Source organism: Crinia signifera, chromosome 19 (genome assembly GCF_055691185.1).
Source record: "Crinia signifera chromosome 19, ASM5569118v1, whole genome shotgun sequence".
Classification (NCBI taxonomy): Eukaryota; Metazoa; Chordata; class Amphibia; order Anura; family Myobatrachidae; genus Crinia; species Crinia signifera.
The window spans coordinates 72,208,056-72,223,076 of record NC_139226.1 but is presented as its reverse complement, the minus strand read 5'-3'; the positions used below and the strand labels follow the sequence as shown (position 1 = coordinate 72,223,076).

Below are 15,021 nucleotides of genomic sequence, written 5' to 3'. Positions count from 1 at the left end.
TACTCCCCTTTCTCCACGACCGTCCTCTTATGATTCTTCAATTGCCGGCATATATGATAAGAGAAAAACAATACAGAAGAACCAATGTGTAAATCAGTTTCAAAGTGATGATATATTAAATTTGCTCATGAAGATAGATCTATTATTCTGTTTTCCAAGAATTTAAATGAGTACAGCGTACCCCAACTCACTCGAAGACATAAATTCACAAACTCATCAAGGTATCTTTTTTAAGACTGGGTAGCGTACCCGTTACTCACGATGTAGGTGATGTTGAGACACATATAATGGTATCTTTATCCAATCTTTGGTGCAGAAAACTTTATTCACAGATACAGATAAAATATCCAAAGTGCAGGTAATGCCAATCTTAGAACCAACGCTCAGGTTTCCAAGGGTCCGGACCTGGTGCCTGTGCGGGTAATTAATCTTGCACTTACCTACGTCTCTGGAAATGGTTTCACACTAGTACAGGGACAACATGTTTCGAGACTACTGTCTCTTCCTCAGGTTCCTGACTAGTGTGGGATTCTTCTTCCGTTTTTATTCCATTCCCGACCGGAACATCCGGTTTCAGGTCCCCGTGACCGGAAGTGCTTCGTCCGTGCCTCTATTATGACTTAATCCTTTCTTTTTATAGCTTAAAATGATCCCTTCCCTCCGTTCTAGGTCCCCCCAAAGGCTCACACTCAATGTGCGTCTTACGGCTGCATAGCAAGCCGTTTTCTAGTGTCCTCTGCTATTTCCCTTCAGACGGCTTCCGGTTAGTGATAGCGTCACTTCCGGTCCATGCGGCTTCACAGGATGGCGTCTCCCGCCTTTATGTTCAGCGGGTATTCAAGCCTTTCCAATTTAAATGGCTCCAATGGAGAAAGTTCTTAAAGTGCCAGTTACAGAGGTGTTTTGTAAACATAGATTTTGGTCTGGCTGGGCTGCAGATCTTTCCAAAGGAGATAGTTTATAAATCAAACAGAACCCCATAAAAGCATTCACCTATCATATCCGTGAGGAGAGTGCCCAAATCCCGAGTATACCCCAAAAAAGTTTTTCTGTTATTTAGGGATAAAAGGGAATTTATCCCACTACCCGGGACAGGCGAACTCCAATCATAGTAGCGCTAATAGTTTCCTCTCTACACAAATTTGCCTGATTTGTAAAGATGAACACAGGGATCTCCAAAACTTGGCGACAAATTGTACCCCTCGATCCGACACTATCTCTTCAGGAAGACCATGTAATTTAAAGATGTGGAGGATGAAGAGTTGAGCCAGTACATGAGCAGATGGAAGGGATTTTAATGGAATAAAATGGGCCATTTTTGAAAAGTGGTCGACCACTACCCAGATCACCATGTGACCTTTGGAGGGTGGCAGTTCTGAGATGAAATCCATGGACAAGTGGGTCCAAGGACGTTTTGGAATGGGTAGTGGTCGCAGGGTTCCAGCTGGAGCTGTTCTGGACATCTTATGTTGTGCACATTGAGGACAGGATGAAATAAAACTGCAAATGTCTGTTCGCATGGAGGGCCCCCAGTAGGATCGCTGAAGGAAAGAGAGGGTCTTTTGGATTCCTGGATGGCCACGGAGACGTAAAGAATGAGCCCAGGTCAAGATCTTCCCTCGTAGTTCTGGAGGTACAAAGGTTTTCCCAGAAGGTGGCATTGGGTGAACAGTGGTTTGAGCAAAGACTGCCGGATTCAGGATGGCCTGAGGTCGAGGAGAATCTTCAGTTACCGAGTCAAATGACCGAGATAGTGCATCCGCCTTGCGGTTTTGAGAACCAGGACGATATATAATTTGGAAATTGAAGTGCTCAAAAAACATTGCCCAGCGGGCTTGTTGGGACGTGACGCACTGCACATTGCGTAGAAACTAAAGATTTTTATGGTCGGAGTACACTGTGACTCGATGCTGCGCCCCCTCAAGAAGATAGCGCCATTCTTCTAAGGCTAATTTAATAGCTAAAAGTTCTTGTTCTCCGATGGGGTAGTTTCTCTCTGCTGGGAGGAATTTTTTAGAGAAGTATGCACAGGGTTGAAGTTCCTGGATCTCCCCTCTCTGGGAAAGCATAGCTCCAACACCATCTGCAGAAGTTTGGCGGTGTCCGGTTGAAGGAGTATGGGAGCGGTGGTAAATGCATGTTTTAGCAACTGGAAGGCCCGTACCGCCTCTGGAGATGGGTCTGCTCCCTTTTACGTGAAAGCGGTGAGAGGGGCGGCGATGGAAGAGAAGTCCCGAATGAAACGCCGGTAATAATTGGAGAACCCCAGGAATCGCTGGATACCTTTCAAAGAAGTAGGTGCAGTCCAATCTTGGATTGCTTTGACCTTGACAGGATCCATCTCGATGCCGGTACTTGAAAGAATATGGCCTAGGAAAGGAATGGTAGGTACTTCAAATACACATTTTTCTAGTTTACAGAAGAGATGATTTTTGCGGAGACGAGACAGTACCTCCTTCACGGTTTGACGATGAGCAGAAAGACTAGGAGAAAAAATGAGGATGTCATCAAGATATACAACAAGGGTGTGAAACAACATGTCACGGAAGATGTCGTTAACAAACTGCTGGAAGACGGCGGGCGCATTGCATAGTCCAAATGGCATTACCAAGTATTCGTAATGCCCATCGCGGGTGTTGAATGCCGTCTTCCATTCATCCCCAGAGCGTATCCGGATTAAATTGTATGCCCCTCGTACGTCTAATTTGGTGAATACCACTGCCCCTTTGACTTTATCAAACAGCTCAGTGATAAGGGGGAGTGGGTAACGATTTTTAACTGTTATGTCATTTAGCCCGCGGTAATCAATGCAGGGTCGAAGTGATCCATCTTTTTTTTTTATGAAGAAGAAGCCAGCACCGGCTGGCGAAGTAGACGGGCGGATGAAGCCTTTCTGTAGATTTTCTCTGATATATGTAGACATTACCTCGGTTTCAGGAACGGACAGAGGGTATGTGCGACCCCATGGAGGAGTTTTCCCGGGAATTCGCTCGATAAGACAGTCCCAACTACGATGAGGAGGAAGAGAGTCTGCACCCCCCTTACTGAAGACATCTTTGAAAGAAAGGTATTGTGGGGGTAGCGAAGCGATGGAGTCATCTGAGCGAGTCTGTTGTAGCGGAAGCACTCGAGGAAGACAGGCTGAGAAGCAATTGGTACCCCAGGCTTTAATCTCCATGGTGCTCCAGTCAAGATGGGGGTTGTGCTTGGTTAGCCATGGCATTCCTAATACCAGGTCATGGGAGGACTTTGGAATGACAAGGAATTCGGCTGATTCTTGATGTAGAAGTCCAATTTGAAGAAGCAATGGTCCCGTTCGATGGGTAATCTGTCCCTTGGGTATCCGACTGCCATCAATTGCGGTTAAATATAGTGGTTTTTCCAGAGGAAACACTGGAAGGGGAAATTGAGCAATGAGGTTTGCCGAGAGAAAGTTGCCAGCTGCCCCCGAGTCCAGCAACGCTTTTACTGGTATTGGACCTTGTGGAACGGTGAGCTGATTGAGGATAGTGGATTCGGATACAGTAGGACAGGCAGGGGCGGGCTGGGCCGGGGGGCAGAGTGCCACATGCGGTATCCGGTATCTGCTGGCTGGGGCTGGGCCGGCTGTGTGCAATGTATCTTACTGCCGCCGCCTCCAGGTACAGCCGCAGACATCCTTCTGTAAGGCGACGGCCACTCCAAAATGGCCACCGACTTGGAGGAGACAGACACTAGAGGTACTGCCATACCTCTAGTGTCTGTCAGTGAAGCCAGCGCTACCCGGAAGTGCGGATTCGGGTAGCGCTGGTGCTGGGCAATGTTTGAACTTGCAGCCGCGGGAGGCGGGGAGCAGAGGGAGGAAGCACCTCCTCCATTGCCGTCCATACACAGTGCCAGCACCTGGTGATTAGAGACTATCTCCTTCTCAACAAACATGCCCCTGAGCTTTGTGGAGCACCTTAAGAAATCCAAAATGCACCATCTGCCTGAAGTGCAGGGGTAAGGGACAGAAGGAGTGAGATGCTGGGGGGAGTGACAGAGGGAGTGAGATGCTGGAAGCAGGGACGGGAAGTGGGAGTGTGATGCTGAAGTGAGTGGATGAGGGAGTGAAGTGCTGGGTTAGCAGTGGAGGGAGTGAGGTGCTGAGTTGCTGCAAACAGGTCTGTTGCATCTTCTCACTTCTCACCCATATCTCTATAGCACCCATCAATATTTAGAGTGATGCCCTAACACTGCCCCTAGTGCAGCATTAACCCTAATGATTCACCCTCCCCCAATGCATAACCCTAATGACCCCCACAGCCTAACCTAAGTGGCATTACCTGTGTGGCGTAATGTGTGAGGGGCATTTCAGTGTGCAGCATATAGTGTGAGGGGCATTTCAGTGTGCAGCATATAGTGTAAGGGGCATTACAGTGTGCAGTGTATAGTTTAAGGGGCATTACAGTGTGCAGCATATAGTGTAAGGGGCATTACAGTGTGCAGCATATAGTGTAAGGGTCATCACAGCGTGCGGTGTATAGTGTAAGGGGCATTACAGTGTGCGGTGTATAGTGTAAGGGGCATTACAGTGTGCAGCATATAGTGTAAGGGGCATTACAGTGTGCAGCATATAGTGTAAGGGGCATTGCAATGTGCGGTGTATAGTGTAAGGGGCATTACAGTAGGCGGTGTATAGTGTAAGGGGCATTACAGTGTGCAGTGTATAGTGTAAGGGGCATTACAGTGGGCAGCATATAGTGTAAGGGGCATTACAGTGTGCAGCATATAGTGTAAGGGGCATTGCAATGTGCGGTGTATAGTGTAAGGGGCATTACAGTAGGCGGTGTATAGTGTAAGGGGCATTACAGTGTGCAGTGTATAGTGTAAGGGGCATTACAGTGTGCGGTGTATAGTGTAAGGGGCATTACAGTGTGCAGCATATAGTGTAAGGGGCATTGCAATGTGCGGTGTATAGTGTAAGGGGCATTACAGTAGGCGGTGTATAGTGTAAGGGGCATTACAGTGTGCAGTGTATAGTGTAAGGGGCATTACAGTGTGCAGTGTATAGTGTAAGGGGCATTTCAGTGTGTAGCATATAGTGTAAGAGGCATTACAGTGTACAGTGTAAAGGATATGGGTTTGGGGGGGGGGGGCGCCAGAAACTTTTTTGGCTGGGGGGAGCAAAATTTATAGTTACGCCACTGGGCGAAGTGCAGGGGTAACGGGCGTAGAGGTGCAGTGGGATGGAGAGGTTCATTGGTGACAGAGGTGATGGGGACGGAGAGGTGGAGGGAGTGCGAGATGCAGGGATGATGGGGTGGAGAGGTGGAGGGAGTCAGAGATTCGGGGGTGATGGGGATGGAGAGGTGGAGGGAGAGAGATGCGGGGGTGACAGGGTGGAGATATGGGCACTCAGTTATGTGGTATAATATGTAATAGGCATTATTATGTTTAATGGGTGTTGGCATTATGTGTAATGGACATTACAGTGTGTAGCATTATGTGTAATGGGCATTAGGGTGTGCGGCATTATGTGTAATGGGCATTACAGTGTTGGAATTATGTATAATGGGCATTACGGTGTGTGGCATTATGTGTATTGGGCATTACGGTGTGTGTAATTATGTTTATTGGGCATTATGTTGTTGGCGTTATGTGTAATTGTCATTACGGTGTTGGCTTTATGTGTAATGGCATTATGGTGTGTAAAATGTGTAATGGGCATTACGGTGTTGGCATGGTGCAATTGGCATTACGGTATGGCATGTGTAGTGGGCATTAAGGTATGGCATGTGTAATGGGCATTACAATGTGGCATTATGTTTGATGGGCATTACAGTGTGTGACATTATGTTTGATAAGCATTACAGTGTGTGGCATTATGTTTAATGGGCATTACGGTGTTGGCTTTATGTGTAATGGGCATTATGGTGTGTGGCATTATGTGTAATGGGCATTACAGTGTAAATGTTTGCAACGCACCTTCGGCACACACTGTCCCCGTTTCTGGTGTGTGTGTGTGGGGGGAAATGATTGGTTAATCCTTGCTGCACACTAGAGGGGTGTAGGGAGAGGATAGGGTGGTGAAACGTTGGCGATGGTGGTGGGCCACTTGCTTGTGTTGCCCCCCAGGCTGAAAGTTGCCAGCCAGCCCCTGAGGACAGGTACCCAATACTCCCAACCTGGCCTCTCCTTTGCCGATTAGGACAGGTCGTTTCCCGGCCGACGTGGGCAGGAAGAGACTAAATGAGCAGGAGACCCACAGTACATGCACAACTTCTCTTTTCGTCGACGGGATCTTTCCTCAGGAGAAAAACGGAACCGGTTGACCTGCATGGAACCCAGGAGGTAGACTCAGAGAAAAACTGGGTTTTTGGGCAGATGAACTGGGAGGAGGGCGAGGCCAGAACCGGTCTGACCGGCTTCTCTCCATTTGTCGTTCTTGAAGACAGAGATCCACCTTGTTGCAGAGGGATATCAGGTCGTCCAAGGTGGTAGGAGTATCGCGTGTGATGAGCTCATCCTTCAGCCGACCCGAGAGACCATTCCAGAAAGCCGACAGGAGTGCCTCCTCATTCTAGCTCAATTGAGAGGCCAGAGTCTGAAATTGTATTACGTATTGGCTCACGGGGCGGCTACCCTGTCGGATTCTCAGGATTTCAGAAGCTGCTGAGGACACCCTTCCTGGCTCGTCAAAGATCCGACGAAAGGTGGAGATGAATTCTGGATAAATGGACAACAAAGGATCCGATCTCTCCCATAGGGGTGATACCCAATCCAGAGCTGGGCCTGTCAGGAGCAAAACTACAGTATGTAGGCAACTTGTGTTTTGGGTGTGGGGAAATTGGAGGACTGGAGTGTTAAGTGGACATCACACTGATTGAGGAATCCTCTGCAGGCCTTTGGTGACCTGTCGAATTTATTAGGCGTAGATAAGTGGAGATGCCTCGCAGTGACTGGGATCGGGGCCCCGGCTGAAGAAGCTGTCGAGGATCCTTCGGTAGGGGCTGCTGGAGAAGCAGGTGCTGCCGGCTGAGGAGGTGAGAGTGTTTGCAGGAATTGAGCGACCTGTCTTTGCGACACCTCCAGTTGTTCCACCCATGATTCCCTGCAGGAGGTCCGCGGGTAATCCCTGATTGCCACTCGACTCCATTGGGTCAGTGCAAACTGTCACGGGTGGAGGGCTGGGTTGGATCGTGTGGTGCTCAGGAATCACTTTAGGACCAGATGGAGTAGGGTTAAAGTGAGCTGGTTTTATTATAGATGGTTTCATAAATGAAAATAAATCACTTATTCAAATAACGGCTTTGACATAAGGAAAACAAAGAAAGTCCCAAATAACGTCTTTGAGCAAAGTCTTTAGAAACAAATGGAAATAATAATAAAAGGCAATACGGCTTGCATAACTCACAAAGTGACCGGTGAAACTGAGGGAGATCCAATATACGGGAAAGAGAGCTTTGATGATGGAATGGAGGGTTTATGGCAAAGACAGGTAATGATGGAAATGAATGACAGTCCAGGCAAGGTCACGGGAAAGAAATGGGTGATGATCCAGAAGGTATGGAGAAGACTGTAAATGGGTGATTTTCCAGGCTGCAGGATATCCCAGGAGGCGATGTCCCTTTGTGGGGTGCAGGCGGACTTCGGGGTACCGGCTGGAGCCCACGGGCAGGTAGCACTGGTATCACTGGCAAACAAGCAGAAGGGCACTGAGAGGTCAGGATTCCCAGAGTCAGTAGCAGAGCGGACTAAGGTGAAGGCTGCAGTGGACAGGAGTAGCCAGGAGTCTCCAACTGCACAAGGCTAGGAAACCTTTGCACTGACACCAGTTCACCAGGACAGATCCCCTAAATACATAGTGGGTGGCTGTCATTGGTTTAGACGGTGCAGGAAGGCAGGAAACCTGAACCTGGCGTCCAATCTGCATTTTGCCCACATCCAAGATGGCGGCGCCGGCCTCCCAGCTCCGCCTCAGTAACAACTCCCTTGGGACTCACAGGGACCCGCACCCAACACACAGTGCTTCCTGGCCGGCCAGGACACAGCAGCACGCCCGCACCAGAGACCCAGAATGGACAGGCAGCAGCGGGCACGGAGGGGTGAGTACCGGACCCGCCGTGCCTCACCACGGCCGTCCGTTACACCACACTTTATACAATTAACTCCATGCCCACGTGGATACTGGGGGTATGACGTGGATAGTGGGGATATGACGCTGTTAGTGTGTGTGTGTGGTGCTTTATACTTACAAGTCCCCGGCGGCAGCCTTGTGCTCTCCCTCCTGTGTGCGCCGGTGCCAGATCCCCGCTCCCCAATGTACGCAATTAGCATAGTGCCGCTGGGGGAGCAGGGAAACCATGTGATGCTTCCCCAGGGGCAGTACGCTGAATTACGTATGGCCGCCGCCCACCCTTCAGAGCCCCGCCGCTGGCCCTTCACCACCAGACTGATGTGCCGCCCACCGTCCTTCACCGCCGGACTGATGTGCTGCCCACCCTTCAGTGCCTGCCTCCCACCCTTCACTGCCGGCTGCCCAGTAAGTATAAAGGCAGATATTAGCAGGTCGCCTGGCTAGGCTATGCTGACAACATAGCCTAAGGTACGTTGTCAGCGTAGCGTAACTAATACATAAGCTAAGCTAATACATAAGTACCAAAAAAAATACTAGAAGCCCACTTTCGTCTCCTATTAAAATTAATCTTTTCTTTATTTTTTACAGTTTCTTATATAGTGCAGCAGATGCCATTGTGTTTACAATTGTAGACAGTGATAGAACAAACTGAGTAACAACAGACAGACATGTGAACAATATTTATAGTAATCAAAATTGTGGCGCTGTGCTGCCTGTTGATCTATCGAAACCTGGGTAGATGTCACCACATTTAAAACAAAACACTATCGACAAAATTAGGAATCGACATGATCAGGTGGCGCAGAATAAAATTATAGTGAACAGTGCACAAATTAATATACTGCGCCACCTGATCACGTCAATTCCTAATTTGGTCAACAGACAGACATGGAGGTAGGAGGGCCCTGCTTAAAGCTTACAATCTATAGACAAACATGACCCCATGGGCACTTTCTTTTCAGTATTTAACAGCGTTAAGCTTAGCGTTTCTGACTGTAGCATGTACTGTATGTCATCTACCAATGGTGTAAGTGGTGCAAGTTGTGAGAAGAAACAAGTACTATCTGTTGTTGGCTCTCTTAGTTATAAATCAAAAATACATTTAAAATATAACTTTTAATAATATATATAAAATCTAAAAATTATTAGTGAGTCAGACAAATAGACAAACAACATTTAACATTAAAATATTGCGTGGGTGATATTAAATTTGTTATGGTGAGCGAATACCTTTATACTGTATGTACTGTATGGTCTATTATTAGTCACCTTTGGGGTTAAAGTCATGTCACAAATTAGATACAGGATATGTACCACAGGTGGGGTAGCCCAGTATCCTGTGGGTTCAAACCACACCTCAAATTATCCTTTGAAAGAAATGCTGTAAAATTAACAAGACAGCATATATTCTGCATAAAGAGAGCGTATCAAAGTGTAAGTCATAACTGTCACTCGTACAATAAAATGCAGATGTAGATATAGGTTGAGTATCCCTTATCCGAAATGCTCGGGGACTACGATTTTTAAGTTTTTTGGAATATTTTTTTTTTTTTACATACTCACTAGTCCCCTGGTGGGTCCTCGATGGCCCCTCGTTGTCCATGTAGTCCTCCGGCGCACCTGGGAACTCGCGCAATGCACTCCTGACAGTATAAAAAAATATAAAAAAAGTGTCAGGGGGGGAGAAAAAAAGAAAAAAATTCGAACTATTCCAAAAAAAACACTTTTTTAAAATAATTCGGATAACAGATATCCGGATACGGGATACTCAACCTGTAATAGATTCTGCAAGTGAAAACGTTGTAACGTACTGCTTGGAATAGCAAACACTAATGTCTGTCCTCTTGACAGCAATTACTCCAGATCAAGTATGAAATCTAAACAGTAGCACGTATGATTAAACGTTATATTATGTAGCTATTTGCACAGTAATTTCGCTAGTGCTGCCTTAGATAAAGGGAGTCTACATAATACACAGAATGATGATTAGGGCAAAGAAAGAAATAATAATTACAATATTTATTATTAAATGTATTTAAAATAAGGCTGCAGGAGAAATGAAAGATAATAAAAGAAAGACTCCACAAATGGGAAGGTGCCTATACACGGTGCTGTGCGATGCGTGCTCCCACGTGCATCCCACCGCACAGCACATAAGATCTGTGCAGCCAGTGCTTTTTGAACTAGGCCCATCATCGCATCGCACACAAATCACATGCGATCTAGTTCAAAATGCACAGGAATATTGTACAGTGTACAATTGCACCTTAAGACCAAGAACTGCAGCTGCTGGCTGTCAGAATTGTCCAGATAACTGGACAACCAGTGAGCAGGTTTAAATTGTTAATTTGTATGCACGGACATCGGGAAATTCCCGAGCATCTGCTGTCTTGGGTCATGGACTAGACACCTTGATTAACCTAAAGGTCAGTGCAGGGTTGACTATGTACACGGTGCAAAATGAGAGTGCCCAGGCAGAGATATTAGTGAAAAAGAGAGAACGTCTATAGCTGCGGTTCCATATGCTGCTGTTCCCCATTGGGGGGAATGAGCATTGCGGGATGCTGGTAAACGTTAAAGATAGGCAGAGTGGGGGGGGGGGTAGTGCTTTAGCAGAGAAGTGTGGCTCACTACTAATTTTTAGATTTTATATATATTATTAAAAGTTATATTTTAAATGTATTTTTGATTTATAACTAAAGAGAGTGCCCCCAACAAAAGAGAGTACTTGTTTCTTCTCCCAACTTGTACTGCAATTTTCCTTTCCGGGGAGCACCTTCACCAGAGTTATCAGCGCTGCAAGTATGGCGGTACGGGGTGGTACGGCGTACCATTAAAAGAAATACTGCCGGTACCCCGTACCGCCATAACAAATCTGCCCCAAAGTGTGTAATGCGCATGCGCGCATATGTAAGTGGCGGGGGGCGTGGTTTTCGCCGCCCCGCCACAGCTGATCGGAGCGGAGGGGAGGGGAGCGCATTGCGCTTCTCTCCCTCCCCTCCCTGTGTCACTCAGACTAGGCTGTCAGGCGACAGCCAATCAGCGCTCGCGGGCTGGCAGCCAATCAGGAGCCAGCCCGCGAGATAGACAGAGCCAGGCAGAAGAAACAGGAGATGCGCTCCCTCCCCCTCCCCTCCCCAGGGAAGCAGAACAGCGGGGGACTATAGGGGGGAGAGGACCTGACTGCCCCGGACACAGCCAGCACTGGTGAGTTGTGCTGCTGTGGGGGCATTTATGTGTGGCACTGTGGGGGCATATTATATCTGGCACTGGGGGCATATCTGGCACTGGGGGCATATGTGTGGCACTGTGGGGGCATATATCTGGCACTGGGGGCATATGTGTGGCACTGTGGGGGCATATGTGTGGCACTGGAGGCATATGTGTGGCACTGTGGGGGCATATGTGTGGCACTGGGGGTATATGTGTGGCACTGTGGGGGCATATGTGGCACTGGAGGCATATGTGTGGCACAGTGGGGGCATATGTGGCACTGGGGGCATATGTGTGGCACTTTGGGGGCATATGTGGCACTGGGGGCATATGTGTGGCACTGGGGGCATATGTGTGGCACTGTGGGGGCATATCTGGCACTGGAGGCATATGGGTGGCACTGTGGGGGAATATCTGGCACTGGGGGCATATGTGTAGCACTGTGGGGGCATATCTGGCACTGGGGGCATATGTGTGGCATTGTGGGGGCATATATCTGGCACTGGGGCACTGTGGGGGCATATCTGGCACTGTGTGGGCCTATTAGTAATGGGCATCAGTTGTGCGGTGTAATGAGCATTATGGTGTGGGGAATAATGTGTAACGGGCATTATGGTATGGGCCATATGTATTGGGTGTGTGACGCGTAACAGGCATTACTGTGTAAACTTTGGCCGTGTGCCTTTGGCGTGCAATATTCCAGCCACTCCCCCTAGTGTCATATGACCACGCCCCTGGTCACACCCCCTGACCACGCCCATTTTTCGCCGCGCGCCGAAGGCACAGTACCACTAAGACCTTTTTCCTACTTGCACCACTGAGAGTTATTGATAGAAGGGTCTCCGATGTAATAATTTTGGACCCACTAATGCTCTATAGATACTTTCAATATCTATGTTGACATAACGTGGATCCTGTGCTCATTCCACTTCTCCCTTGTCATATCCTGGTGTAAGTGGTAACATCCTCATTGCCAGCTGTAGGGATCCAGCAAAACCTTTCCACCTTCAGTGAACGGTTGCACTGCAGGCTTTGCTGGACTCAGGTTTGGGTTTGCTGGACTGGGTTTAAGCACATTGCCCATGCTCAGACAGCTGTTTCACATGTGCAAGACTCAGCAATCCACTGCTGGATTAGCCTTTCAGCAACTCAGTAAAGGTCATAGAGTAGGGCGCAGCTCCAGGCCTCGACTAACAGGTAGACATATTGAATACCAGCAGACTATTTATAATTATCGTATTAACACCAAACTAAATATGCTACTAGTATTCAGTATTGTTAAATATAGCCTATTGCCTTAATTCTAAATTTACTGCAGCCAATGTTGCACTTTGTTTTGTGTGGGTTTTTTTTGCATTTCCCATACAGTTATTTTCCAAATTTCTGTATATTGTAGCTATCCTTGGTATGATTGGCTCAGTGTGGTATGCTGTGGATGTCTATTTGGAGAGAGCCTCCCTAGTACAACAGAATCTGTTCCTGGGAATACACTATGAATTTGGATGGTCTTGTTGGCTGGGAATGGCAGGATCTACTGGCTGCTTTGTGGTGTCTATTTTTCTTACGTGTTGTCATCACATATTCAGAGGTTAGTAAAAAAAAAAATGAAATCTATATACAGATATGACTGCAACTACATTGCTCTTGCTAATATTAAATTTTACCAATGACTATGTTTTCTACTTACTGTAGATTGTAACATTGGACCTTATTCAGGTCCATGCACACCCGTGCGAATTTCACGGGTGCGCAATGTTTTTGAACTGCGCATGCGCATGCCTTGTGTACAAGCGGCCATGGCTAACAGATTGTTCGCCGGACACTCACACCAAGACTGTGGGCGGGGGGCATGGAAAGGCGGGCCGGAGGATGCGGCCATAGGAATGTCAAGCGTTTCATAGGCGTTCCCATGAAAATTATACACAAAAAACAATATGATGGTTACTCCAATAGCGTTCCTATTACTTTACTGTCCAAAAATATGAATCAATGGATTTTTCCTTCTTCTTCATTTTCTTCCACTCTTTATTTCCTCGAGGATATATAAAACCAAGAAAGAAAAAGAGGGAATATAGTGTAGTATGTCTGTAAACAATATATCTCCAATATGGGGGGGAAAGTTCCTTTTCTCTCTTTTTTTCTTCCTTATGGGTGGTGGTATAGACTACTTCTTAAAGGGTCACCACAGTGTATGGACACAGAAGATAGGTTACATCAAGCTTACATTCATTACAGCTTTTAAACACACATAAAGGTTTCTTTCATGTGACTCCCACCACAATCATAGATTAATTCAGATGCTAACACAAATGTTTACGCCAACTAGATGTATTGACTCCTATCTCGGTTTCTTTAGAATAACTCCTCCTGGCTCCAAAACAATGGTTCTTTTTATTCCAAAAAATTATTAAAATACAAGATCCACATATGTATCACAGTACAGATGGAAAAAAAAGGGGGATGTGGTCAAGGCGACCAATGAACCCAAACAAGCTCACCTCCACCAGCCCCCAGACTGTATATGTGGACCTCCTAAAAACACTGGCACCAATGCGTTTCAACAACAAATTGTCTTTCTCAAGAAGAAGGAAAAATCCATTGATTCATATTTTTGGACAGTAAAGTAATAGGAGCGCTATTGGAGTAACCATCATATTGTTTTTTGTGTATAATTGTCTATTGGGAGGTTTGGTGACCTTCCTTTTGGTGTGTTTTCTAACTGCTGCTCGAGGCGCAGTTCTGAGGTTTGTCTATTGTTATAGTTCCCATGAAAATGCTGGAAATTCCCATGATAAGTACCCAGTGACGTGGGTTCTGGGGACAGACAGCTGACATCATGTTCTCCTATGAGAATACATGCAAAACTAAGACATCTCAAAGTGTCTTAGATTTGCGTGTACCAACCACATAATTTGATGGTCAGTGACCATCGAATGATGTGACTTTGAAATTTGGGCTGCGAATCGGGTTGGCGGCATATGCGAACAGTGGACTGGAAATTACATGCAGCGATGCGTGTCAACCAGTATAACCCACATTATATTTAGCAGGTGCTCAAAACAAGATACATATAATAATATTCTATTTTTCACTAAAATTAAAAAAATTGTTAAATGTTTATTGTGGTATTATGTTCTTCTAGATATGGTATCCTCCCATAGACACCAGCAATTTGTATATGAATATGGAAGAACTGCCACTGGGAAGATGTATGCCATGGATTCTAGAGTGTGAATGATGTTATTATCTTCATTCTAAGTGTATATAAGTAAAACAGTTTGATTATATCATGTATTGTTTGTATAGTTCTCTTATGCAGTCTTGATATTTAGTGCAAAATATATGTATTTGTTCACAAGTTATATACCTATTGCATGTAATAAAAGCAAGTGATGAATAAACAGTACATCACAACCTAAAAATTACAGAATGGAAAGAGAAATGGAAAATAAGGACCTTATTCTGGTTGACATGCGGCGCTGTGAAGTTCGCAGCGCCGTGTGTCTTTTGTAGCATGCACGCCGCTCGCATTGCCGCCCGCTCCCCTTCGCAGGGTGAATTTCCCTGCACATCTGTGAATGGATGTTTTGCATAAACATCATGTGTGTGTCCTGTATGAGGACAGGGCACACTAGGGGGTTCCCATGGGCGCCTGCCACCCCACGTCCGCCTCCCCGGTACTTTTGTCCACGTCCGCCCCCCCGGTACTC

At 46.6% G+C, this 15,021-nt stretch overlaps 1 protein-coding gene across 1 annotated transcript in view; it reads left to right on the top strand.

Annotated features, from left to right (window-relative positions):
- LOC146041563 (claudin-16-like) overlaps positions 1 to 14,545 on the top strand; it is a 138,594-nt gene extending 124,049 nt beyond the window's left edge. The window contains exons 6-7 of the mRNA XM_083161517.1: positions 12,708 to 12,899; positions 14,454 to 14,545. Of these exons, the coding sequence (XP_083017643.1) occupies positions 12,708 to 12,899; positions 14,454 to 14,545 (284 nt within the window). The remainder of the gene's footprint in view (positions 1 to 12,707; positions 12,900 to 14,453) is intronic.
- Positions 14,546 to 15,021: the final 476 nt, after the last annotated feature.